The following is a 24,013-nucleotide window of genomic DNA, read 5'->3' on the forward strand; positions in this document are numbered from 1 at the left end:
GTCCTCGACGTTTTCCTGCCATGAGGCCTGAAATCAGTTCATTCGAAGTTCTCGAACGTATCTACGTCACTAGCAAAGATCTCCACCTTCCCTATCCGCTGCCGAGCCAGCACTGTCAACATGACAAACACGTGTGTTCTCACAAGTGGTTCTTCTCCACGGAGGCAACCAATCAGAGGAAAGGGGGTGTCTTAGCCAAATACGGACAAAGGCGATACAAAACTAGGTCAAACAGAAGTAGCTGTCAGAGTTGCCTTTTGTGGACACTCGTATGACAAAAGCACGCTGTTTTTTTAAATGAAATTGACACTTTTATACTAAATCCACGTTAGAGATTCACTGTGTGGAGGTGTAAATAGCCAAAATACAGAACCTTTAAATTTGGCTTCCTTAAACATGCTCTGTATAACACATTGCACTGTTTTCTATTCCTGTCATGCAGATGTGATCTAACGTTGCTGCACCTTACCTATTCACTGAGCCCATCGGGAGAGAATCCTTAAAGAAACGTTGCCAAGCTGTTCACTATATTCTTCAACCTTTTGACTTCTTAACACCATGACCTCTGAACTGGAAAGTGGCCTGACCTCAATGGACTGGCTTCCACAGCTCAGCATGAGGGCGGCCATCCAGAAGACAGACAGAGAAGTGGGGGGACATCACCACGGTCACTACCATGGACATCACAACCACCACCACCATCATCATGGTCTCCATTATGGACATCACGGGCCAGGAAAGAAAATCACACAGGTGGACCCAGGAACAACTGTGGACCAGGAGGAAAGTAGTCAACACAGAGACGGTAAACCACCATACAGCTACGCAAGCCTCATAACCTTTGCCATCAATGGCTCGCCTCGCAAACGCATGACCCTCAGTGAGATCTACCAGTGGATCTGTGACAACTTCCCATACTACAGAGAGGCAGGCAGCGGCTGGAAGGTAAGCAGTGACACAGCTCTACCTTTGCTCATTTTGTTATGAAAGAGCAGAGAAAAAATTTGTGATAACAGCCACCAAGGAGAGTATATTTTCATTGTATGGCTTTGTTTATTCGTTTGCTTGTGTGTAACTTCCTGGCCGCTGTTTTTCATTTATCAACCAGATATTTTTTTATGATGGGTAGATGATTTACCCATTACATTTCAGTGAGAATCTATGCGTTTAGTCAAAAATCCATCCATCCATCCATCCATCTTCTACCGCTTATCCGAGGTCCGGTCGCGGGGGCAATAGCTTTAGCAGGGACGCCCAGACTTCCCTTTCCCCAGCCACTTCATCCATCTCTTCCGGGGGGATCCCGAGGCGTTCCCAGGCCAGCCGAGAGACGTAGCCTGTGCAGCGTGTCCTGGGTCGTCCCCGGGGTCTCCTCTCGGTGGGACGTGCCCGGAACACCTCACCGGGGAGGCGTCCGGGAGGCATCCGAATCAGATGCCCCAGCCACCTCATCTGGCTCCTCTCGATGTGAAGGAGCAACGGCTCTACTCTGAGATCCCCCCGGATAACCGAGCTTCTCACCCTATCTCTAAGGGAGAGCCCGGACACCCTGCGGAGGAAACTCATTTCGGCCGCTTGAATCCGGGATCTCGTTCTTTCGGTCACGACCCACAGCTCGACCCACAGCTCGTGACCATAGGTGAGGGTAGAGTGGCTGAGTGGCTAGAAAAAACTAGAAAAAACAGAAAGAAAAATATAGTGAGAACATGCAAACCTCCACAAAGGAGGGGCCTGATCAACTTCATTAATTTACATTTAACATAGGATTATTTATTTAACATTATTTAACATAACAAAGTTAACATAGGATAATTTAAATTTAACATAGGAAATCTGATTGAAAAGATGTTTGTACTTCTGTCAAATCTCATCAGATCAGGTTAGAATTTGTTGTGCATATTTAGGATTGCATTACATTTTGTTTCTTTCAATCCTGACGAGGCCACTCATAGTGGTTCACATAGCTGACTTTTATGCAGCTGTTGTGGGATCAGTTCCCACTTAGTGCCCCATTAACAACCACCCTGGCGACCAGTCAAGTCGTCGACTGGGACATGGACTCCTGCTCGTACTTTGAGCCTGAACATGATAAGTGCTATAGAAAATGGATGGCTGGACAATTCCAGGCTCTCTTCATGTTCATTTAGGAGCTATTAACCTCATAGCTGTTTACAGCTAGATTTCATAGATGTTGGCGGATATGGGCACTCCCTGAGTGCTCTTGTTGCTCTTTCACGATCACAGAAGTGACTAACATTCTTGAATTCCAATTATACAAGATAGCAGGCTAATTAGGTTGCTAATTAACATCAGTTCTGCAACCTGCTTGTCATAAGACAAAAAAACAACCCTCACACTGAAAACTTTGGAGGTCATTAAGGCTGACAAGAAGTTAGGAAGTCACAATCTGTGCTTCCACAGTTTCTTATCGGCATAGACATTGTGGAGCAGGACCTCCACTTTTGGAGCAATTAGCTCTTGAGAAGGTGAACAAAAAATAAGATGACACCAATTATTTCATGCTTAAATTTCACATCTCGGATGCTCATGTTTGTTTTTTTCAATGTAGTAGCTACTTGAGTCTTTGGTTCATGCCGTGCAAAATGTTATTCCATTGCAGATTAGATGGGGACTTTTTGAATGACTGCTGATTGAACAACAAATTTGATCAAATGCAAACCCTATAATAAACAAGTTGTCGCTTTGAAGGGTTTAGACTGTATCGCAGTTCATTGTATCACATTAAAAAAAAAAATCTCTTCTTTGGGTTTTGCTGTGTGCTTTACTAATTTATTGTAATGCACATTCATGTGGTAAAGGATAGCCACAGTTGTTGATGCACTTTTCAGCCCGAAAACAGAGAGAAAAGTAACAACACATACTGTAAGTGCAGGAACACACAAATCATGTCACTCAAAATGTCAATATTATACTGTGTTTGTCCTGAATGTCATTCAAAATCCCACATTTTTTAGGCCTCCTCATTTGCAATATAGGGCAGTTCACTTTTTTTTGTTGAAGGAGCGCTAGTAAATGTCCTGTCCTGCCGCTTGTCGGAGCCACCATATGGGTTTGCAACATTATTAACGTCCTGCAATATGTCCATGTTTTTTACAGGGCGAACATTTTAGTAACTCCTCATACACTTTAAACGTACCGTCAATGGTTCTTGTGAAGAAAAAAATAGCTGTTTGTGTATTTTGTTATTTGAGAGCTTGGCAGCTTCATGATACTTCTCGTATTGACTTCAGTTCCCAGCATGGATTATGCCATTAAATGCTGAATTTTTGCGGTAATAAGGATGTTAATCATTATCGTTCAAGTGTGTTCATTAGACTTTATACCGATCTGATCGGTTTGATCGGTATCGGCCGATCGGCTTTCATGTCATAATTCGCCGATCCGATCAATGACGTCATCAGTCGGCTCCACAAAAGACGTGTTTATTTTTAGCCTTGTTCCGTGTCTTGTGGCGTAGTACTGTAACTATCTGACTGCCAATAAAGGTTTTTTCAATCTAGTCGGCGAAAAAACACGTCGGTGTGGGACTATTTTGCAGTGTCTCAGACAAACAACACGTACGTTATTTGCAGTCTGTGCACAACTGAAGTACGTTGTGGGGAACGTCATCAAAATGCTTCAACACAACAAAATTGATCAGGCACCTGAAGAATGTACACAAGGAGGAACATGCCATGTTCAAGCAACGCAACGTGGAAAAAAAACAAAGACAAAGGAAAAGACAAAGGAAAAGCCAAACGGACACAAACTCTGGACAACACCCATCCATACAGTGAGAAAGTGGGACAGTGAGAAAGTTAGAGTAAGCATATCATTAACAGTATTTGTTAAAGTAATTTATTTGCAATAAAGTAATTTAATTACAGTACGTTAACACCCATTATTTCTGTTATGCTGATGCTGTAATGTTGATTTGACCTAAACCTATGTCAATGGCCAATCCTTGAATGCCCCCTAGAGGTCATTGATGTTTTAACTTTTGTCTAAAATGCGAGAGAATACTTTAAGATACCCAGTATACAGTACACAAGTATATACAATATACATGGACACAATGCTCCATCTTGTGATCGGATCGGTGATTGGTTATAGTTTTTTTAAACTTGCTGATTGGTGATCGGCCACAGAAATCTTGATCGTGTAAAGCCTAGTATTCATGTTACCTGTAGTTCTTTGAATGTGTGTCTTAATGAACTTTCAGCTTACATTTATGTTGAACTATTGTTTGTATGAAACCCTGACTGTGAGTTGTGTGCAATATAGTAACCTCCCGTTCAGTTCCATTATCTGCCAAGCTAAGCTAAACTAAGCGTTACCTGGCGTCTTACCAAATATATAAGATGCTAGGGTGCTCTTCCTGGTAATTACAGCACATGACAAAGCCTCCTTCTCCAAGGTAAAAGAGCCTCTGTCTCTCTTGTATGATTCATCAATGCCACAAAACAACCATGACTTACAATCTTTAAGAAAACTAGGTACATAGGCTTGCCTTTAAATATGTTGAACATAAAAACTGCTTCCTATTCTTAATTTTCTTGATAGAAAAGATGGAAGCGCTACTAAGCGATGTCTTCTATCTAGTAGTGAATGGTGCGATTGCAACTTAAAACCAATCAGATATAGTAGAAGAAGCATGTTTATAACTTTCAACCCCAAATAATTTAGAATTTTTTTGTAATTAATCGTAGGGCCACTCAGAGTGTGAGCAAGGGCCGCATACCTTTCTCCTTATTATTCCATCCTCTTCCACTCTTTCCACCCACCTGTCCTCCTCTGACATAGTTCCCTTTGTATGCTTTCACCAATTGTTCCCAGTGTATAATCTTCAGTGCACTGTTCACTGTGTGAAGATGCATGCCAGAAATGGTGACACAAGCCAGGTTGACTTGGCACACCTTACCTCCATTGCAGGACTCACTCAATTAGTTTCCTATTCAGCAAGAGAGGATAGAGCTTATTGAAACCTTATAGGCTTTCTGTTAGTGCAGCTTATGAGTTCCCCTTTCTCCAATTGTATTTGGGTGCCAGAATGTTTTGGGATCCCATAATTACACCTTGCGTGATTTGCGTGTGAGGCTGCATTCTAGTTGCATCATTACAGCCGCACACTCATGGTTAATTTACTTTCACAAGCTCTCGCATTTGTGCGTGAGATTGTTGCAGGGAATTTAAAGCAAAGAACATAACCCACAGAGAGAGGGTTTCCATTGAGCTCATGGCCACATAAATAATGCACACTATGTTTTTATGTTAGCATGGCATTAACTGAATATGCTGCTTGGAGTAGATTTAGATATTTGTAAAGAGCTCCATCCATATTCAGTCTCTCCTTGGTTTTGTTTCAAGTGAATTTGGTTTATGGTGGGAGAGCAAGCGTAGCGTCCTTTGACTTTGGGATGATTCTTGTGACTGGAAGGTCTGAAAGGAAGTTACATCGAAAGTGTTATACTGTACATGTAGCAGATGCATCCCCCCCCCCCCCCTGGTATACAGAAGACAGGCTTTTACCAGTAAAGCTTTTCCATCTTGATTTTACCTGTGTGTGTGTGTTTTTTTTTTAAGATTCTGTGTTATATTAATGAAATTGACTTGCTTTTTGTGATTAAACAACCACTAGTCAAACTAAACGTTTCAGTCAGAAAATAACATGGTGTAATTATATAATCCATCCATCCATTTTCTCATCCTCACTAGGGTCGCGGGTATGCTGGAGCCTATCTCAGCTAACTGCGGGCAGGAGGCAGGGTGCACCCTGAACTGGTTTCCAGCCAATCGCAGGGCATATACAACCCCAATTCTAATGAAGTTGGGACGTTGTGTTACACATGAATAAAAAAAGAATACAACGATTTGCAAATCATGTTCAACCTATATTTAATTGAATACACTACAAAGACAAGATATTTAATGTTCAAACTGATCAACTTTATTGTTTTTAGCAAATAATCATTAACTTCGAATTTTATGGTTGCAACACAAAAAGCTGGGACAGGTGGCAAAAAAGACTGAGAAAATTGAGAAATGCTCATCAAACACCTGTTTGGAACGTCCCACAGGTGAACAGGCTAATTGGGAACAGGTGGGTGCCATGATTCGGTATAAAAGGAGCTTCCCTGAATTGCTCAGTCATTCACAAGCAAAGCTGGGGCGAGGTTCACCTCTTTGTGAACAAGTGCGTCAGAAAATAGTTGAACAGTTTAAGGACAATGTTCCTCAATGTACAATTGCAAGGAATTTAGGGCTTTCATCATCTACGGTCCATAATATCATCAAAAGGTTCAGAGAATGTGGAGAAATCACTGCATGTAAGTGGCAAGGCCAAAAACCAACATTGAATGCCCGTGACCTTCGATCCCTAAGGCAGCACTGCATCAAAAACCAACAACAATGTGGAAAGGATATCACCACATGGGCTCAGGAACACTTCAGAAAACCAATGCCAGTAAATACAGTTCGGTGTTACATCCATAAGTGCAACTTGAAACTCTACAATGCAAAGCAAAAGCCATTTATCAACAACACCCAGACAACACGCCGGCTTCTCTGGGCCCGAGCTCATCTAAGATGGACTGATGCAAAGTGGATAAGTGTTCTGTGGTCCGACGAGTCCACATTTAAAATTGTTTTTGGAAATTGTGGAAGTTATGTCCTCTGGGCCAAATAGGAAAAGAACCATCCGGACTGTTATGGACGCAAAGTTCAAAAGCCAGCATCTGTGATGGTATGGGGCTGTGTTTTAATGTTTTAGGCTAGGAAATGTTTATTTTACCCCAAATTAATTACAGCTTATACTCAAAATACTGCCATATTGTGAATTATGTGAAATATGAATATGAAAAAAAAACTGCAATGTATTGAATCTGCAATAGGTGAACCACAATATAGTGAGGGAAAACTGTATTGTGGTTTATTCGCCGCACCAACCATATAGCGCAGATTTTCATTACTACTTAGGAATATTCACCTTACAACCATTGAGGACATTCAAACACTTCTGTATTAGTTGATAAATATTTTAATAAAAAAAAAATATATATATATATATTTTTCCACATGTCCCAATTTGGAGTTGCATGCCTTCAGGTGGCGGCACGGTGGACGACTGGTTAGCACATCTCCCTCACAGTTATGAGGACCGGGGTTAAAATCCCGCCTGTGTGGAGTTTGCATGTTCTTCCCATGCCTACGTGGGTTTTCTCCGGGTAGTCCGGTTTCCTCCCACATCCCAAAAACATGCGTCAATATAGTGAATTGTCAAGGACTGTACGTCTCCGTTGTTCTGCTTGACCTTTGGTCAATCGTTCACAGTCGCAAACTACAAAGAACTCAACATTTGTGATTTCCCTCTGTATTTACTAAGTCGAGGCAGCCGCTACAACGATTGTTAACAGTGTCTTACCGTGACACGAGACCTCTCCACCAATGTGCTGCGACTGCCAACTTCAAAATAAAAGCTTCATATGTTACTACATTGAAAATCAATGCCATTTTAGGCTTTTATTTTGAAGTTGGCACCAGAGTGCAGTGCCTTAATTTCACTGCCATTGACTCCTTTATAAGTCAAATATCCATGTTAACTGGGAGTGCTGGCACTGAATGAGTTAACCATTCATTCGTCCCCTGGTGACATCCGGTTGAGTGAAAGCTGGCATGGTCTGCTGCCGTTGCTCATCGGCTTCTTTTAAGGTTTCTTTTAGTTAGTTTTAATGTTTTAATCCTTTATTGCACAATCACACTTGATTTTAAGGGATTGACTGGTTCATACACAGGAGCCCTTACCTGTTGATCTGAGGAGCCTGCTGGAAGACATCAGTCTTCGCTTCTTTGCTTTTGTCGCTGAGTTCTTTATGTTTTTTTACAATCATGTGAACTACCAGAGTTCAAGTGTGGAGATTGCTAGTTTTGATCCATGTCCACTCTCCGGCGTTTGCACTGCTTCAATTCTCTGCTGCTGAGCTTCTGCGACTCTGCTTTCAGCTTTCCTGGCCGCCACCATCGGCGCTCCACCATCTTCTCTCACCAGCCCCACCAAAGGTACATCCACTGTGTGTCCCATCGCAACTTCCACCTTGATGACGCCACAACAATAAAATCCATCTGGTCCAAAACTCGACACCCGCCTTGAAACACTGGCAGGGGAGTTGACCACACTGTGTTAGCTGACCTAGCTAGGTTAGCTAACACTTCACTCTGAACACCACTGTAAACTTTGGTCTTCTCAACATCCGGTCAATCACAACCAAGGGACTTTTCATCCAGGATCTCCTCGTTGAGTGTAACATTAACTTTTTCTGCATAACAGAAACGTGACAGCAGCCATATGAATTTGCAGCTCTCAATGATGCGACCCCCTCCAGGGTTTATTTATGTTTGCATACCTCACGGCTCTGGTCATGGGGCAGGTCTCGCGATCATCTATTGAAAAGTGGAGAGTCTTGCTGCTATCAACTCCTGTTTTCTCCTCGTTTGAAATAACAGCTATACAACTCCATGGACCCACTCTCACTATCATTGTTATTATTTACCGGCCACCTAAACAAAACAGGGATTTTTTAAAATTGACTTTGCTACCCATCTGTCTCATCGGTCATCACTATCTCCTAAAATTATCCTGATTGGCGATTTTAATATTCACTTGGACATCTCCTATAACACAATTTCCAGCAAGTTCTCATCTTGTCTCAATGACTTTGGTATTAACTTTCTTACTCACTGCAAAGGACACATTCTGGATCTGGTATGCTGTTCTGGTATCATAATCAACTGGTATCATTATAAGCAACTTCAATTCCGAGTCACTCCCCTTTTCAGACCACATGCTAACAACTTTTTCTACTAACCTAACCTTTTCCAAAATTAACCTCCCCCATGCCATCACTTTTCACCAAATCAGCAACATTAGCCGTCTGGGCTAATGTTGCTTTCTCCACTCTTATCAACAGTCTCCCCAGCATGGACTCTCTCGCCACACCCGATGAACTGCTTACTCACTGCAATAATATATACATCTCCATCTTCTCCTCAACACACTTGCACTATTAAAAAAAACAGGTTCATAGTTTGCACCACCTCTGGACCCTGGTTCCTCCCTGCACTGCGACAATTAAAATCCAAAGTCAAGTCGATTGCCCCCATAAGAAAACAGTCGTCTTAACCACTACGACTATTTGACTCAAGCCAAATCTACCAACTACACAACCCTAATACATAAAAACGAAGACAACTCTAAGCACAGCAGCTGACAAACTCCCTGCTTGGCAATATTTCCCTCCCATTTGTACTTATCTGCTTTCTGTAATTCCCTTATGTCATTTTCAATGCAAAAATCAAACGGCTCCACCAGCAACTTCCTACTTCCTCCTGCGTTAGTTCATCCTCACTGTCCTAACTATCCACTCACCTACAAGTTTTACTCTGCCTTCTGCCATAGACATTTCAGAAATCATCCGTCGCTCCAAGCCCTCCCCTTACCTACTGTTCTAGTAAAAAAGCTTGACTCCCGTCCCTGGTCCCCCTCATCACTAACATCATCCACTCATCTCTCTCTACTGGTATTGTTCCCCCAGTTTTCAAAACTGGAAGCGATAACCCCAATACTGAAAAAAAAAAACTTTTCAGATCTAAATAATTTCAATAACCTTCGCCCCATCTCCAACCGCCCATTTCTCAAAAAATAAATTCCTGGAAAAGACCATTGCTTAGTTCCACTCACACTTCACTTCAGCCTGCTCAAGCCCGCCCGGGAATCCCCTCTGGTCCTCCCTTCCAGGCCCCCTCCTTCCCCCCGGTTCGTGGATGGGGGCCCTGTCTTCACTGTGAGGCGGCAGTTGTCGTCTCGGCGGAGGGAGAGGGGTTTTCAATATCTGGTGGACTAGGAGGGCTATGGGCCTGAGGAATGTTCATGGGTGCCGTCTGCGTTTATCGTGGATGACCCGTTCATTCGGGACATCTACGTTGCGCATCCGTTAAGGGGGGGAGGGGGGGGGGGGGTACTGTCATGGGTGTATGTTCTGGTTGTTGTTTTCCCCCTGTCTCGTATACACCTGCTCCTGAGAGCATCTTCAACACCTGTGCCTCGTTCACCCTAATTACCCCTTGTGTTTAACCTCGTGTCTCATTCTTTCTTGTCGCCAGTTCGTTGTACCTTCCAGCATTCCTTGTTTCCACGTCACAAACTCACAGTAAGACTAGACCCTGTTCCGATTATCGATCTCGCCTTTTTGCCTCACATTTTTTGGATACTGTTGCCTTTTTCGGATTGCCTGCCTGTGTACTGACCTCTGCCTGTATATTAAACCTCTCTTTTTGAAACTGTCCATTTGTTTTGGAGTCGTGCATTTTTGGCTCCTATCCTCTGTTCCATTCATGACAGTATTGTTATTGGGTCCGGAACATATCCCCCGCAATAAACAAGAGTTCAGTGTATTAGTATTACAAGTGTTATCATGAAATTTAGGGGCGTTTGAAAGAGTCAAAATAACCCTGAGGGAGTAACTGACTCAGCTCTGTTGATGGCAGATGTTCACATGGGCAGCAGTTTGACATCATTGCTCACAGATACACTGTACTGTACATATGCACTGTATCAAAGTGGCATGCTCGTAGCTCAGTTTAACTGTGATTTGATGCAGTCTTTTTGTAAAAGATTTTTTAAAAATAGATAAATAAGGCCAGAGCAGGAATGTAAGGAAGAGGCAATGTGTTGTCAGTCGGGCTTGTTTCATACCAGCTATGACCATCATCGGGAAGGTTACATAAGTTTGGTTCGTTCCAGTTCAGGTGATTGCTGTCAGCTGTACACATTCAAATGCACGTACACACGCACTTGCCAGGCATGTTGGCCAGACATCTTTGGCTCACACATGCGGGCTTAACATACCACTCAAGGCGCACAGTTTTTTTTTTCCGTTTTTTTCCCGTCATATCACCACATGCTTCATATGATTTTCACCCACTCTGTCATCCTCTACCACACACACACACACACACACAGACAAATACACACACACAGGTAAGCAGAGTATACGTGTGCAGTCTGAAGATTACACATGGGGAGCTCAGCAGGAGAGAGAAAATTGGGGCGGGAGGAGAGGAGACTGTCAGTGAGTAGAGGAGACTTTTACTACCCAGCACACGCACGCCGTCTGCTCTGTATGATAATTCGAGGGTGCAGGAACGGCAGAGTTTAAACCAGGACAACATATTCTTGCCACATACAAATTCATTCAATGGTCACTTGTGTTAGCTGTTATTATGATGATGCTTTACAAGGTCATACAATTTGACTTACTAGTGGGAAATTAATTGGAAATGTCCACAGTAGTTTTTGCCAATGGTGTGGCTCCTTTGGTAAGGTGTGAAAACAGTAATCAAACCAAGCTAAACCATGTTCCATCCAAACAAAACTGAAGAATTATACATTATCATTTGCATGGATGTACCAAAGCATTTGCAACTTCTATCCATCCATCCATTTTCTGAGCGGGCGTGCTGGAGCCTATCCCAGCTATCATCGGGCAGGAGGCGGGGTACACCCTGAACTGGTTGCCAGCCAATCGCAGGGCACATACAAACAAACAACCATTCGCACTCACATTCACACCTATGGGCAATTTAGAGTCTCCAATTAATGCATGTTTTTGGGATGTGGGAGGAAACCGGAGTGCCCGCAGAAAACCCACGCAGGCACGGGGAGAACATGCAAACTCCACACAGGCGGGGCCGGGGACTGAACCCTGGTCCTCAGAACTGTGAGGCAGACGCTCTAACCAGTCGCCCACCGTGCCGCCCATTTGCAACTTGTTCAAAGAAATTAGAAATGAGCACAAGTGACACAATGTGAATTTTGAAAAAGTAGTTTTGAAAATTTCAATTCTGATCTGGGAAATGTACCAAAGCAACTGAAAAAAACTGTAAGTCCCACAAGTTGGCCCTGAAAATCCTCTCAGTTCTTCTTCCTCTGCACCAGTTGAGACGATTATTAGTAGAGCGGGCAAAGTCTTGGTCTCGTTGAGTCCGGGTCCCAGACAAGTCTTCGTCTCGGGCAGTGTGGTCTTGAACACAACATTAGTAATCATTCTTCTATCCTTTTTCTAAAATGCTTATCCTCATTAGGGTTGTGGGTGAACCAGAGCCTATCCCAACTGACTTTGGCCAAGAGGCGGGGTGCTGGTCGTCAGCCAGTTGCAGAGAATGTAATTTTATTATCGATTAAATAATTTTATGCTGTTATGAGCTCATTAACCAAATATAAATGTCAAACGTTCACAAACGGCCAAAACAACATTGTTTTTATGTTTTCCGTTAAAAATGGTGTTGTATAAACGTTCCGTGTTCTATATTGTACACCACTCTACTTTCCCATGCCCTTCGTGGTCCCCCTGCTGCCCTTTTCACACCCACGCAACTCGAGTTTCACTTTTAGCAGTTCAATAAGTAGTAGGCAGCATGACAAGTATAGATAGATAGATGGCACTCTTGAACTACAACTTCAACAAATGCCTAATTTGTAGTCTCTGCTGACTAACCTGCTCTCGACCCCTCCCCCAAAATCTTCCTTCGCCTCAAACTAGCTTGCATGCAACTGGGTCTAATTGCCTGCAAATTAACATGAGCTAATGTGCTGGAGTAAAGGGCAGTGCTACCACAATGGCCTTTGGCGGCGCGCACAGCCTACGTCACTGCATTATCACCTGAGATGAATCAGAAGCAAGGCATTATTCTGCCTGCCATTATTTCCTCCCATCTCTGCGGGAGATCTGCGACAGAGCGCTGCGGAGGTCGGTGCACACTGTCAAGTGTACTCGCATATAGAGGAAGGCTGCTGGGAGTCATTAGCTGCACAAAGGCTCCTTGGGTCTCTTGAGCGCAACCAAAATATTATTGCTGGGCTGTTATTCTGCGTATGAATAGTATACAGAGAACACAGTTCAGCAGTACTGCTGAGTGCATGAGTGTGAATGTTTGTAGCTCAGTGTGCATGATGGTAAATGTCTCTAACATGGAGTGCTCACAGTAAACGTACAGCTGATGACTGACTCTTGTTTCCTTCAATATAGCTAGGGTACATGTTTATGACTGACTGTGATCGGCCAGCATGAAGTAGAATTTAGTAACATTATATGAATAATAATTTGTCAGCCACATTGTTCAGTTGGGTACAGAGCAACGCAGTGTATTTACTGAAACTAAACTGAAATTGCATGCATTGATTCTTGGTGTGCCGGCATGGTGGACGACTGGTTAGCACATCTGCTTCACAGTTCTGGGGACAGGGTTTCAAATCCTGGCCCCGTCTGTGTGGCGTTTGCATGTTCTCCCCGTGCCTGGGTGGGTTTTCTCCGGTTTCCTCCCACATCCCAAAAACATGCGTGGTAGGTTAATTGAGGACTTTAAATTGCTCATAGGTGTGAATGTGAGTGCGAATGGTTGTTTGTTTCTGTGTGCCCTGCGATTGGCTAGGCGACCAGTTCAGGGCAGCAGCCGCCGACCCTAGTGAGAATAAGCGGTAATGAAAATGGATGGATGGATGATTCTTGATGTTTTTTGTTGTACTTATCCTTTGTCATCATTATTAATTAGCAAGTATGGTCGTCACTTAATCAAAATCCCATCCAAACCACAACAAACAAACATGTTATGGGACAGGTACACATATATTCCATGCACTAGACACTACACATGGCCAATTTAAATGTTGACCTGTGAGTGATACTTTTGCTCACCATCACTATCAGAATTGTCCAGAATTCCTATAAAAAACAACAACAGCATAGCACATACCACAGTGCTTTATACGCCTACATTTCCAACCTATATGTCATGTTGGTAACGTCTGCTGTCCAGATGTTTGTGTGTGTGTGTGTGTGTGTGTGTGTGCGTGCGTGTGTGTGTGTATATATATACACACAATGCAATGTAATGTTGTGATGTACTGGAGCTGTCTTTTGTTGATAAACTGATCCTTCCAATTAACCAAACCTACCCAGATGAGCAAGCCCTTGATTACAAAAACAATTTTAGATGCTGTGTAACAATAATAAATGACGGTTAAGTTGTGCATGGGTGGCACGGTGGACGATTGGTTAGCACATCCACCTCACAGTACTGAGGACCCGGGTTCAAATCCGGCCTCGCCTGTGTGGAGTTTGCATTTTCTCCCCATGGGGATCCGGTTTCCGGGATCCGGTTTCCTCCCACATCCCAAAAACATGCATGTTAGGTTGATTGAAGACTCTAAATTGGGTGTGAATTTGAGTGTGAAAAGTTCTTTGTTTATATGTACCCTTCGATTTGCTGGTGACCAGTTCAAGGTGTACACCGCCCAGAATCAGCTGAGATAGGCTCCAGCACTCCTGCGACCCTAGTGAGGATAAGCGGTATGGAAAATGAATGAATGAATTAAAGTTGTGCATGGGTACTTGGGTGACTAGTTGGAAGTGGCTGCAGTTGTTATGGGGTCACTCAGATCACACAGATGACAGATCAAAAAGTATGTTTGTCCACATTTTGTATTTGTACGTCTCTGATTTTTCATATCAAAGTATGTATCATGGGCAGGCTTTCCTACTACTGGTTACAAGTATATGCAACATGTTTGGTATATCTTAAAGGTCAACCGTGAAAGATTCCTATCATTAGTTTCTTCTACACGTGATGACATAATTCGGAATGAGACAATAAAAACCCTCCATCATGCATCTATTAAATATCAAATGCTAGTGAGGATATGCGGTATGGAAAATGGATGGATGGGATGGATGGTAGAGTTCCTTTGATGGAAAAATTGACACAGACATGCACATAAAGTTAGCATGCATACACGTTGCTCGTAATTATATTTTGACATGAAACACTGTTAGAACTTGTAATTACACACAAATCATTATTAGCAGTCTTAGACTTCAATGCTTAATTAAAACAGAGGAATTTCTATTAGGTATCTCCTGAAGGATTTGGCACCCATCCAACCCAGCATCGCCCTCTTAAAGGAGCCAGGCTTCAAGCTCCCTCCATATGGCTAATAATAAACCTGGTATTTACCAGCATGCTTATTAGCCAGTTGTTGCTTTTATTTATCAGAAAGTGACCTCCCCCTGGCTTTTGTCATTTTTTTATACCGCAACAGAAATACTGTTGAACCTTCAAAGCGTATACAGAGTAGGTGTCCATGTTTTTCTCTGCGAACTATGACATGGTAAAGTTCAGGCTGTCACACTGGAGTGACCTTTTTTGTGGCAATTTTACTGAAATTATGACTGTGGTCACAGAATAATATTAAGAAAGATATCCACCAGAAGTAATTTTTTCCGGCATGAGGGAGTGTTTCAGTGTAATGTTAGTCTGAGAGCATTACCAGTAGCCATGATGATGATTGAGGGCTCTGTCTTTTTTTTTGATAGGCTTTTACCTCCTGTCCATCAAACACATTTTTGGTGACAAAGGATTGAGATTGTTATTGTGCATTTGAGTCCATCTGTTTGGGCTGTTTTACAAGAAGGAGCCCTCGGGGAACATGGAAGATGCTACGCTAGCTTCTAGCTCTAACCGCTATAGTGACATATTGTGACACGGCTGAACACAATTGAAGTAGATCATCATGAAAAATTACAATTGGCAACTCTTTGTGGCACACCAAGCGATTGAGCATCGCACATCCTCTGAATGAAACCACGTTTACATACACTACATAAAAAGACACATACTTTTTTTTTTCACTCTGACATGGACATTTTCCCTGTTTTAGGTAAATTAGGATTACCAAAAATATTTCTATTTGCTAAATGCCAGAATAACGACAGGATTTTTTAAAGGACATTTTTCATTACTTAACTTCAAATTCAGAAGTTTACATATTTAATTATATTTAATTTAGTTTTGGATATCCTTCCACAAGCTTTTCACAATATTTGGCAGGAATTTTGGCCGATTCCTGCTGACAGAACTAGTCTAGCTGAGCCAAGTTTGTAGGCTGCCTTGCTCGCACATGCCTTTTCAGGTCCGCCCATACATTTTCAATAGAATTAAGACACAGGGTTTAGTGATGGCCTCTCCAATTCCAGTTTGGACTTTTGGTCATTGTCCATTTAGAAGACTCATTTGCACCTAAGCTTTAACTTCCTGGCTGATGTCTTGAGATGTTACTTCAGTATTTCCACGTAATGTTCTTTCCTCAATATAAATCAGAATCAGAATCATCTTTATTTGCCAAGTATGTCCAAAAAACACACAAGGAATCTGTCTCCGGTAGTTGGAGCCGCTCTAGTACGACAACAGACAGTCAATTGACAGAGAACACTTTTGAGACATAAAGACATTGACAAAAAACAATCACTGAGCAATAAAGGGTTGCTAGTTATCTGGTAATGCCGGTACATTTTAAATCATTTTTTTTTAACAATTGTGCAAAAAGATGCAGAGTCCTCTAGCACTTAGAGCAGTTCGAAAGACTAATATTGCAATATTCCGGTGCAATGACCATTGTGCAAAGGGCGCCGAGACTTCAAGCGAGGAGTGCGATAATCTGGGACAATGTTGATTGTGCAAATGTTGCAGATACTCCTCAATCAGTGTGCAAATGGAGCAGATGCTACTCTGGCATGAGTGGCCAGTATTGGTCAACAACAGATATGCAAATAGTGCAGCGTGGCGAGACTACTACAGTGAGTGCACGAGTAATGTATAATTGGCTCCACAGAAATGTGACAACAAACTCAAGTAAAATAATTGCCAGCATGTTGTAATGGAATTGGATGTTAGGTGTTTAAGAAGTTGATTGCAAGAGGGAAGAAGCTGTTGTAATGTCTGCTAGTTCTAGTTTGCATTGATCGGTAGCGCCTACCTGAGGGAAGGAGCTGGAAGAGCCGGTGACCGAGATGTGAAGGGTCCGAGAGGATTTTGCACGCTCTTGTCTTAGTTCTGGCAGCGTGCAAGTCCTCAAGGATGGGTCGGGGGGTACCGACAATCCTTTGAGCAGTTTTGATTGTCCGTTGCAGTCGGAGTTTGCCCTTTTTTGCAAATATAAATATATTATAATAAATTTAATAAATATTTTGTGAAGTGCACCAATCTGTCCTGTAGTAAAACAACCACAACATGATGTTGCCACCTCTGTATTTCAAAGTTGGGATGGTGTTCTCAGGCTTGCAAGCTTCCCTCTTTTTCATCCAAACATAAAGAGGCTCATTATGGCCAACCATTTCAATTTTAGTTTCATTAGACCACAGCACGTCTCCAAAAATGAAGGTCTTTGTCCCTGTGTGCGTTTGCAAACCGTAATCTGGCTTTTTTGTTTCTTTTGGAGTAATGGCTTCTTCCTGGCAGAGTGGCCTTTCAGGCCATATCTGTACAGTATTTGTTTCACTGTGGATAATGACACACTCATACCAGCTTTAGCCAGCATCTTCACAACATATTTTGCTTTGGTTCTTGGGTTGATATGCACATTTAAAACCAAAGCTTGTTCATTTCAGGGACACACAACCCATCTCCTTCCTGAGCGGTATGATGGCTGGACATGCTCATAGAGTTTTTACTTGCGTGTAATTGTTTGAACAGATGAACGTGGCATATTCTGGCATCTGGAAATTGCACCCGAGGATGAACCAGACTTGTGAAAGTCCACAATAATCTTCCTGATATCTTAGCTGATTTATTTTGACTTTCCCATGATTTTACACAAAGAAGCAGTGTGTTTCAGGTGAGCCTAGCTCACTGTGTCTCTAATTAAGTCAAATGTTGTCTATATATATATATATATATATATATTGTATGTATACTGTATATATCCATCCATTCCTTCATGTGTACCGCTTATCGTCACGAAGGTTGCGAGTGTGCTGTAGCCTATCCCAGATGACTTTAGGCGAGAGGTGGGGTACACCCGGAGTTTCTGACCAGCCAATCGCAGGGCACATATAGACAAACAACCATTCACACTCACATTCACACCTACGGACAATTTAGTCTTCAGTTAACCTACCATGTATGTTTTTGGAATGAGGGAGGAAACCGGAGTACTCAGAGAAAATCCACGCAGGCACGGGGAAAACATGCAAAATCCACACAGGAAGCCTAGAGCCTGGATTTGAACCAACGACCTCTGAAGTGAGAGGCAAATGTGCTAACCACTCATTCTCGATATAGATGATGTTCCTGGTATCTGCTGGAGCCATCAACCCAGCTTGGGGGTTACTGGCCCGATTGCACCAATTACTTGGCACCATATTGCCTTTACCGTCCACATTTCCTCGAGTTCTTCCCTCAGTCCTTTGCATTTCTTTATCTTTTTGTGTTCCTTTTTCCGGATGTTGCTATCACTCGGGATTGCTACATCTATTACGACCGCAGTCTTCTGTTGTTTTTCCACCACCACTATGTCAGGCTGGTTGGCCATCACCAGTATGTTAGTGTGCATCTGGAAGTGTCACAAGATCTTGGCTTGGTTGTTCTCAACCACCTTTGGTGGTGTCTGCCATCTTGATTCTGGGACCTCCGGTCCATATTAGGTCCAGAACACCGCAGACTGTGCGTCAGTTTGTGCCACGTCGCTTGGTGAGCGGTGGGCCTTAGACACCAACTAGTTAGCTGCATTATATATTATTGTGTCCGTTATGTTTTGGCGTTTAATATAATTTTTCATTTTATACCTATTTGACAATTCACTTTCTAAAAAGATATTGTGACTTCCATCATTGATGCAATGTTTTTCACCCTTGATCTTTTGTTATTGAAGTTAAGAGAGTTATGGTTTTAAATGAATTAATACCGATTGGTTAACTTCTGATTCTACTTTTTGGCAATAATAATGTTAAAATATTGTCTGTATAGTTATTAAACAATCACAATTTCAACTGTTTTCACCGTGCCGGCGTGGGTTTTCTCCAAGTACTCTGGTTTCCTCCCACATCCCAAAAACATGTGTGATAGGTTGATTGAACGACTCTAAATTGCCTGTAGGTGTGAATGTGAGCGTGCATGGTTGTTTGTTTATATGTGCCCTGCGATTGGCTGGCGACCAGTTCAGGGTCTACCCCGCCTCTTGCCTGAAGATAGCTGGGATAGGCTCCAGCACGCTCGCGACCCCAGTGAGGATAACCAGTAGAGAAAATGGATGCATAATTCTCCAATGGATTTTTTTCAAACTTAGCCATCATAAAGTAATTATGTTGTGTTGCCATTTGAGCCCTGAAGATATGAATGTGATTGGCATTGTCAGTTGACATTTTGGTTGTTTTTCAGAGGTTCCTAAAACGTCCCTCCATCTGACAGGCACTTTACGCAAGTTTTTATAGTCGTACTTACTTGGTTGATTCTTTTTATTTTTACCAACTGTAGTCAAACTCAGAAACATCTTGTCTTATGTAGTTCACAAACTCACTGTTGAATTGTCCTCATACTTTTTTTCAATATGAATGAAAGACCAAACCTGTCAGACATATTTCTTTGGGTTGCAGAGTACAATCACACATCTCCAGTTCTCATCCTTCCTCCTCCCTCGCTCTCCAACCTCCTCTTTCAGAACTCTGCTGACAGAAGCTGTCACTTCTCCAGAGTGTTTTTGCTCGACACAACTATCAGCAGGAACCGCGCCACCGTGACCTCTCACTGCCCTGCAACCCAGATTGGTCCCGGCTGTTATTTTGGAAAGACAGCGTTGGAATAAAGGCTGAGAGCATTTGTCTTTTGAAATCGACTAAGCTGATGTGACACAAGCAGGATGGTTGCTAGCCTATGAACTTCTTTTCTGATGTTTGGCAGCACAGGACACTGGCTTCCAAGTAGGAAAGCTGCAGCCATGGAGGAGTTGCATAATAAATGTGATGGCTTGTAAATGAGTCCAAAATAATTATGTGCACATTTAAAAACTTTTTAATTGGACATTTCTTCTCAGCCCCTGAAGAATGTTTTATATGAAACTGTATGAGATGGGATCGAGTAGTTTGTATTGAAGTGTTAGTAATTTGTACACAGACGGGAGTGGGAGTTCTTAAGCCCCCAAAGGTTTAACCAGTAGTCTAGGTAATACAGTGATGCCTATAGTTCGAACGCCCCCAATGTTGAACAATTTTGGTGATATACCCCAAAGTTTAAACAAGTTTGGGTATTTACCACATTCAAACAGGATATCAGCCTACCTCGGTAAACTCATTCCAGCTAGCATGAAAGGATTTATTGAGTGTGTGTGTGTGTTTGTTTTGCCCTTTCCTCTTGCTTTTTGTAACTTTTTTTTAACGCTTCTGAACAGTGGAAGTCAGCATGGTGGTAAGAGTAACAGAGTATGAGAAACGATGAGATTAATTTGACGTAATCAGACTCACATTCACAGCATAAAAAACACTGGCAGTGTCCAAGTAGTTTTGTAGTCCTTATGTGTAGTTTTCATTTTGATTGATTTCTAATTCCTGTTTCTGCTCCATTGCCATTAACTCAATAGGACTTCTCAGGTGGTATTGAGCAGCTTTTTGTCAACCAATGACCCTTATGTGGATCTTCTGTGACTGGTGTTATGTATTTGGGTCAGTGGCTCTCTAAATTATATAATTAATTTTTCTATTTAAAAAAGAAAAAAAAGAAAATGTTTTGACTTTGTCCATCCATTCATTTCCTAGATCTTCTGACTTTGGGCAAGGAAGGGTACTCCCAGGACAGGTCGCCAGCCCATCTAGTAATGGGTGTGTGTAGTACACAAATGCAGTACAACGGACTACACGAATAGTTGGGATTGACTTTTAATAACAGCGTAAACATGTCTAAAGACATCACTCATGGTCTGGGAAAGAAGGCTTAGTTGGTTACCCGGAGAATGACAAGACAAAAAAGTCAGCAGGCAGCGTTGGTAACGTGAGATCAATCTGAGGAAACGTGCTGGACTGTTGTATGAAAACGTGAAGAACAATCTGGCAAAGACTGAGTGAGCAGGAGAGGTTTATAGTAGGTTTGGGTCTTAATGGTCCATATTTCATTTACAAGATCATTTTATGTACAGTATTTTTTGCTCAAGAAAATGAAACTGGCAGTTATTTCCTTTTTCCTCATGGAGACATGTCAATGATCGATTAAAAAAAAAAAAAAAGCCTATTAAAATGTTCACTGTCACTATTTTCACTCGTTATTGTAAAAAAAAAAATCCAGACTTTCAATATTGGCATAAACATCGCAGAATACGTAGTAGTTCAATGAGGAAATGTCATCATCTTCTGCAATTGACGTATCAGGCTGTGACAGGCTGAGATGTCCAAAATGTGGGACGGGCCAAAATCTGGCTGAAAATCAAATATTCGATCAGAAAACAATCTTAAAATTACTACTGAGTACTTTTTGGGGGGAATCTTTTCTGCACACATCATTTGTAAGTCCAGAACTATGGAATACTATAAGTGCCCCAATGTTCACAGGATTAATTAGGTCCTTTAAGTTTGTGAAGCTAGGTTCCACTGTAGCACACTTGTATAAAAAAAAAAAAAAAATCAAGTGTATTATGGTTAGGGTTATGGCAATCAATCAATCATATTGTAGCAGAGCGTGTCATGCCTAGAACATGTGTGGGATTCTTAATAATGCATCATTGAGATTTCAGAATGGACCAGTAATTGTTTCTAGCTCTTTAGCTTTTTTTTTTTTGACAAAGCTGTAAAGTTCTCTACAATGTAGTGTAACTAGCTACACTTGAATTGTACAGACTTTTAAGCCACAGGATTCCATGTACTCAAAAAACCTCAAATACAGTTTGCTAGCATGATGGCTTCTCCATGCAATAGTAACCTTCTTAGTTAAACCCTCAGATATAATTTGTTTGTGCTTCACTAACAAAATACAATTGCATGTAAGCATATGAAAACATTAGTTAAGTGAACGTTTCATTTTTTTAAGTGCATGACAAAATCCTGAAAATGTCTGGATGGAAACATCATAGCTATTATGTACAACCTTGCATTTCTAGTTGTTTTTTGTAAAGCTGTGTTGATATAGCTGTTGAACTGGACCCCATGTCTACATGTTGGGACTAATCATTGTATCACACACTCATCTGATTACACACACTGGCTGATTATATGCACTACGTGGAGTATGCAAATATTCAGGTTCTAAACACAAATGCATCTTATAAGAGGATGTGTGAAGTTGTTCAGTGAAGGAGGACCCATTTCAATAACTTAATATGTATTATTCAAACATGCTTCTCCACAGTGTACCTGTCACTTCATCAGTATTAGGGAAAAATAAGGCAACTGGGTGATACTGAGAAAGCAAGAGACTGTGACATGAAAGACACATTTTTACTTAACTTTTTTTATATATATCATACAATATCTTGTGCAAACCAGTTGTTTGTACTCCCCTATCCATCCATTTTCTACACCAATTATCCTCACTAGGGTCGCGGGTATGCTGCAGGCGAGAGGCGGGGTATATACTGGTTGCCAGCCAATCGCAGGGCACATATAAAAAAAACAACCATACGCACTCACATTCACACCTACGGGCAATTTGGAGTCTTCAATTACCGGAGTGCCCAGCCGACTGGTTAGCACATTTGCCTCACAGTTCTGAGGACCTGACTTCAAATCCGGCCTCACCTGTGTGGAGTTTGCATGTTCTCCCCATGCCTGTGTGGGTTTTGTCCAGGTGCTACGGTTTCCTCCCACATTCCAAAAACATGCATGCTAGGTTAATTGAAGAGCGCTCCAGTGGGCCTGCGACCCTCGTGAGGAGAAGCGGTAGAGAACATGGATGGATGGATAACAATGATATTGCTGTTCTTAATGGGTATCACTCAGGTTGGAATGTACCACAATAATGGTACTAAAGCTTTCTTGAGACTTGATTTATTTTAAAATGAACCCCCTGAGGGGCTCGTTTGTAAAGATTAATTGACCAGGAGGCCAGTCTTTCACACACTAAAGTAATAGTTTCATTAAAAAAGAAAAAAACAACAACAATGACGATTAACGTAACAACGGTGTCACAAGTGACAAGTCTTTTTTTAAAGTCTTCATGAAAAAAAGAAGTGTCTTTCAATGGGCCACCACCATCTGTTCTGTCAATGAGGCTTGCTTTGACCATGAATACCTAAAATTTTAAATCATCAATAACTTTGTGAAAATAGCGTATCTGTCTAAGCATGGGAGACATTTACACATATAAAACCAAAGCGGCAAAAAAAATGGTTGAATTAGATTTTTTCTTTTTTTTTTACGTGTCTTTTCCTATTGAATAAATTCTGTGAAAATGACCCCTATATGTACAGTACATGCTCAAATCTACAAACAATTGTTTTTGATCACTTTCTTTAGCTTATCCTGATGCAAGAGCTCACATGCATTCATGCACCTATGCACTCACACGCATGCACACACACACACACACACACACACACACACAGACACACACACACGCACACACACACACACACACACACACAACCATCCTGTGTTTCCCCTCCACCCCAAAGCATGTCCCCAAAACCTTTCTTTTTTGTCACACATCGCATTATATCACATTGCATTTTGTCAAAAAGTCAGCCATGCTTGTCAAACGTGCCTTATGTAACCAACCTCCTCAAGTCCAGGAGCCCGCAGCCCTCAGCAAGCCACATTAAGCAGCATAAGCACTTACGACTTGCTATGCATACACTTATTATTACTGTAATAGTGAGGGGGAAAATGTTCCTCTTGTTCCAAACATAAGCTGTTCCGCGAACTAGGTTGACCTCTGATTTGTTAAAATTTGGAGTCAGTGTTATCCCATCATAAATAATACAAATTTATTCCAGTTATAAATGGACTGTACTTATTATCTACACTATCACAGTGCTTTACAAAGCCTCACATTCACCCATTCGCACACACATTCATACACTAACGAGCAATTGCTGCCATGCCCACTGGGAGCATATTAGGGATCAGTGTCTTGCCCAAGGACACTTTGACATGTGGACAGTCGGAGCCGGGATTTGAACAAGCTACCATTTGGGCACTGGGCAACCTGCTCT

At 41.9% G+C, this 24,013-nt stretch overlaps 1 protein-coding gene across 1 annotated transcript in view; it reads left to right on the top strand.

Moving 5' to 3' along the window:
* LOC133405201 (forkhead box protein J3-like) overlaps positions 1-24,013 on the top strand; it is a 106,645-nt gene that overhangs the window by 24,537 nt on the left and 58,095 nt on the right. Inside the window, exon 2 of the mRNA XM_061681969.1 lies at positions 443-945. Coding sequence (XP_061537953.1) covers positions 559-945 — 387 coding nt within the window. The 5' untranslated portion in view covers positions 443-558. The remainder of the gene's footprint in view (positions 1-442; positions 946-24,013) is intronic.

This window comes from Phycodurus eques, chromosome 1 (assembly GCF_024500275.1).
Source record: "Phycodurus eques isolate BA_2022a chromosome 1, UOR_Pequ_1.1, whole genome shotgun sequence".
Lineage (NCBI taxonomy): Eukaryota > Metazoa > Chordata > Actinopteri > Syngnathiformes > Syngnathidae > Phycodurus > Phycodurus eques.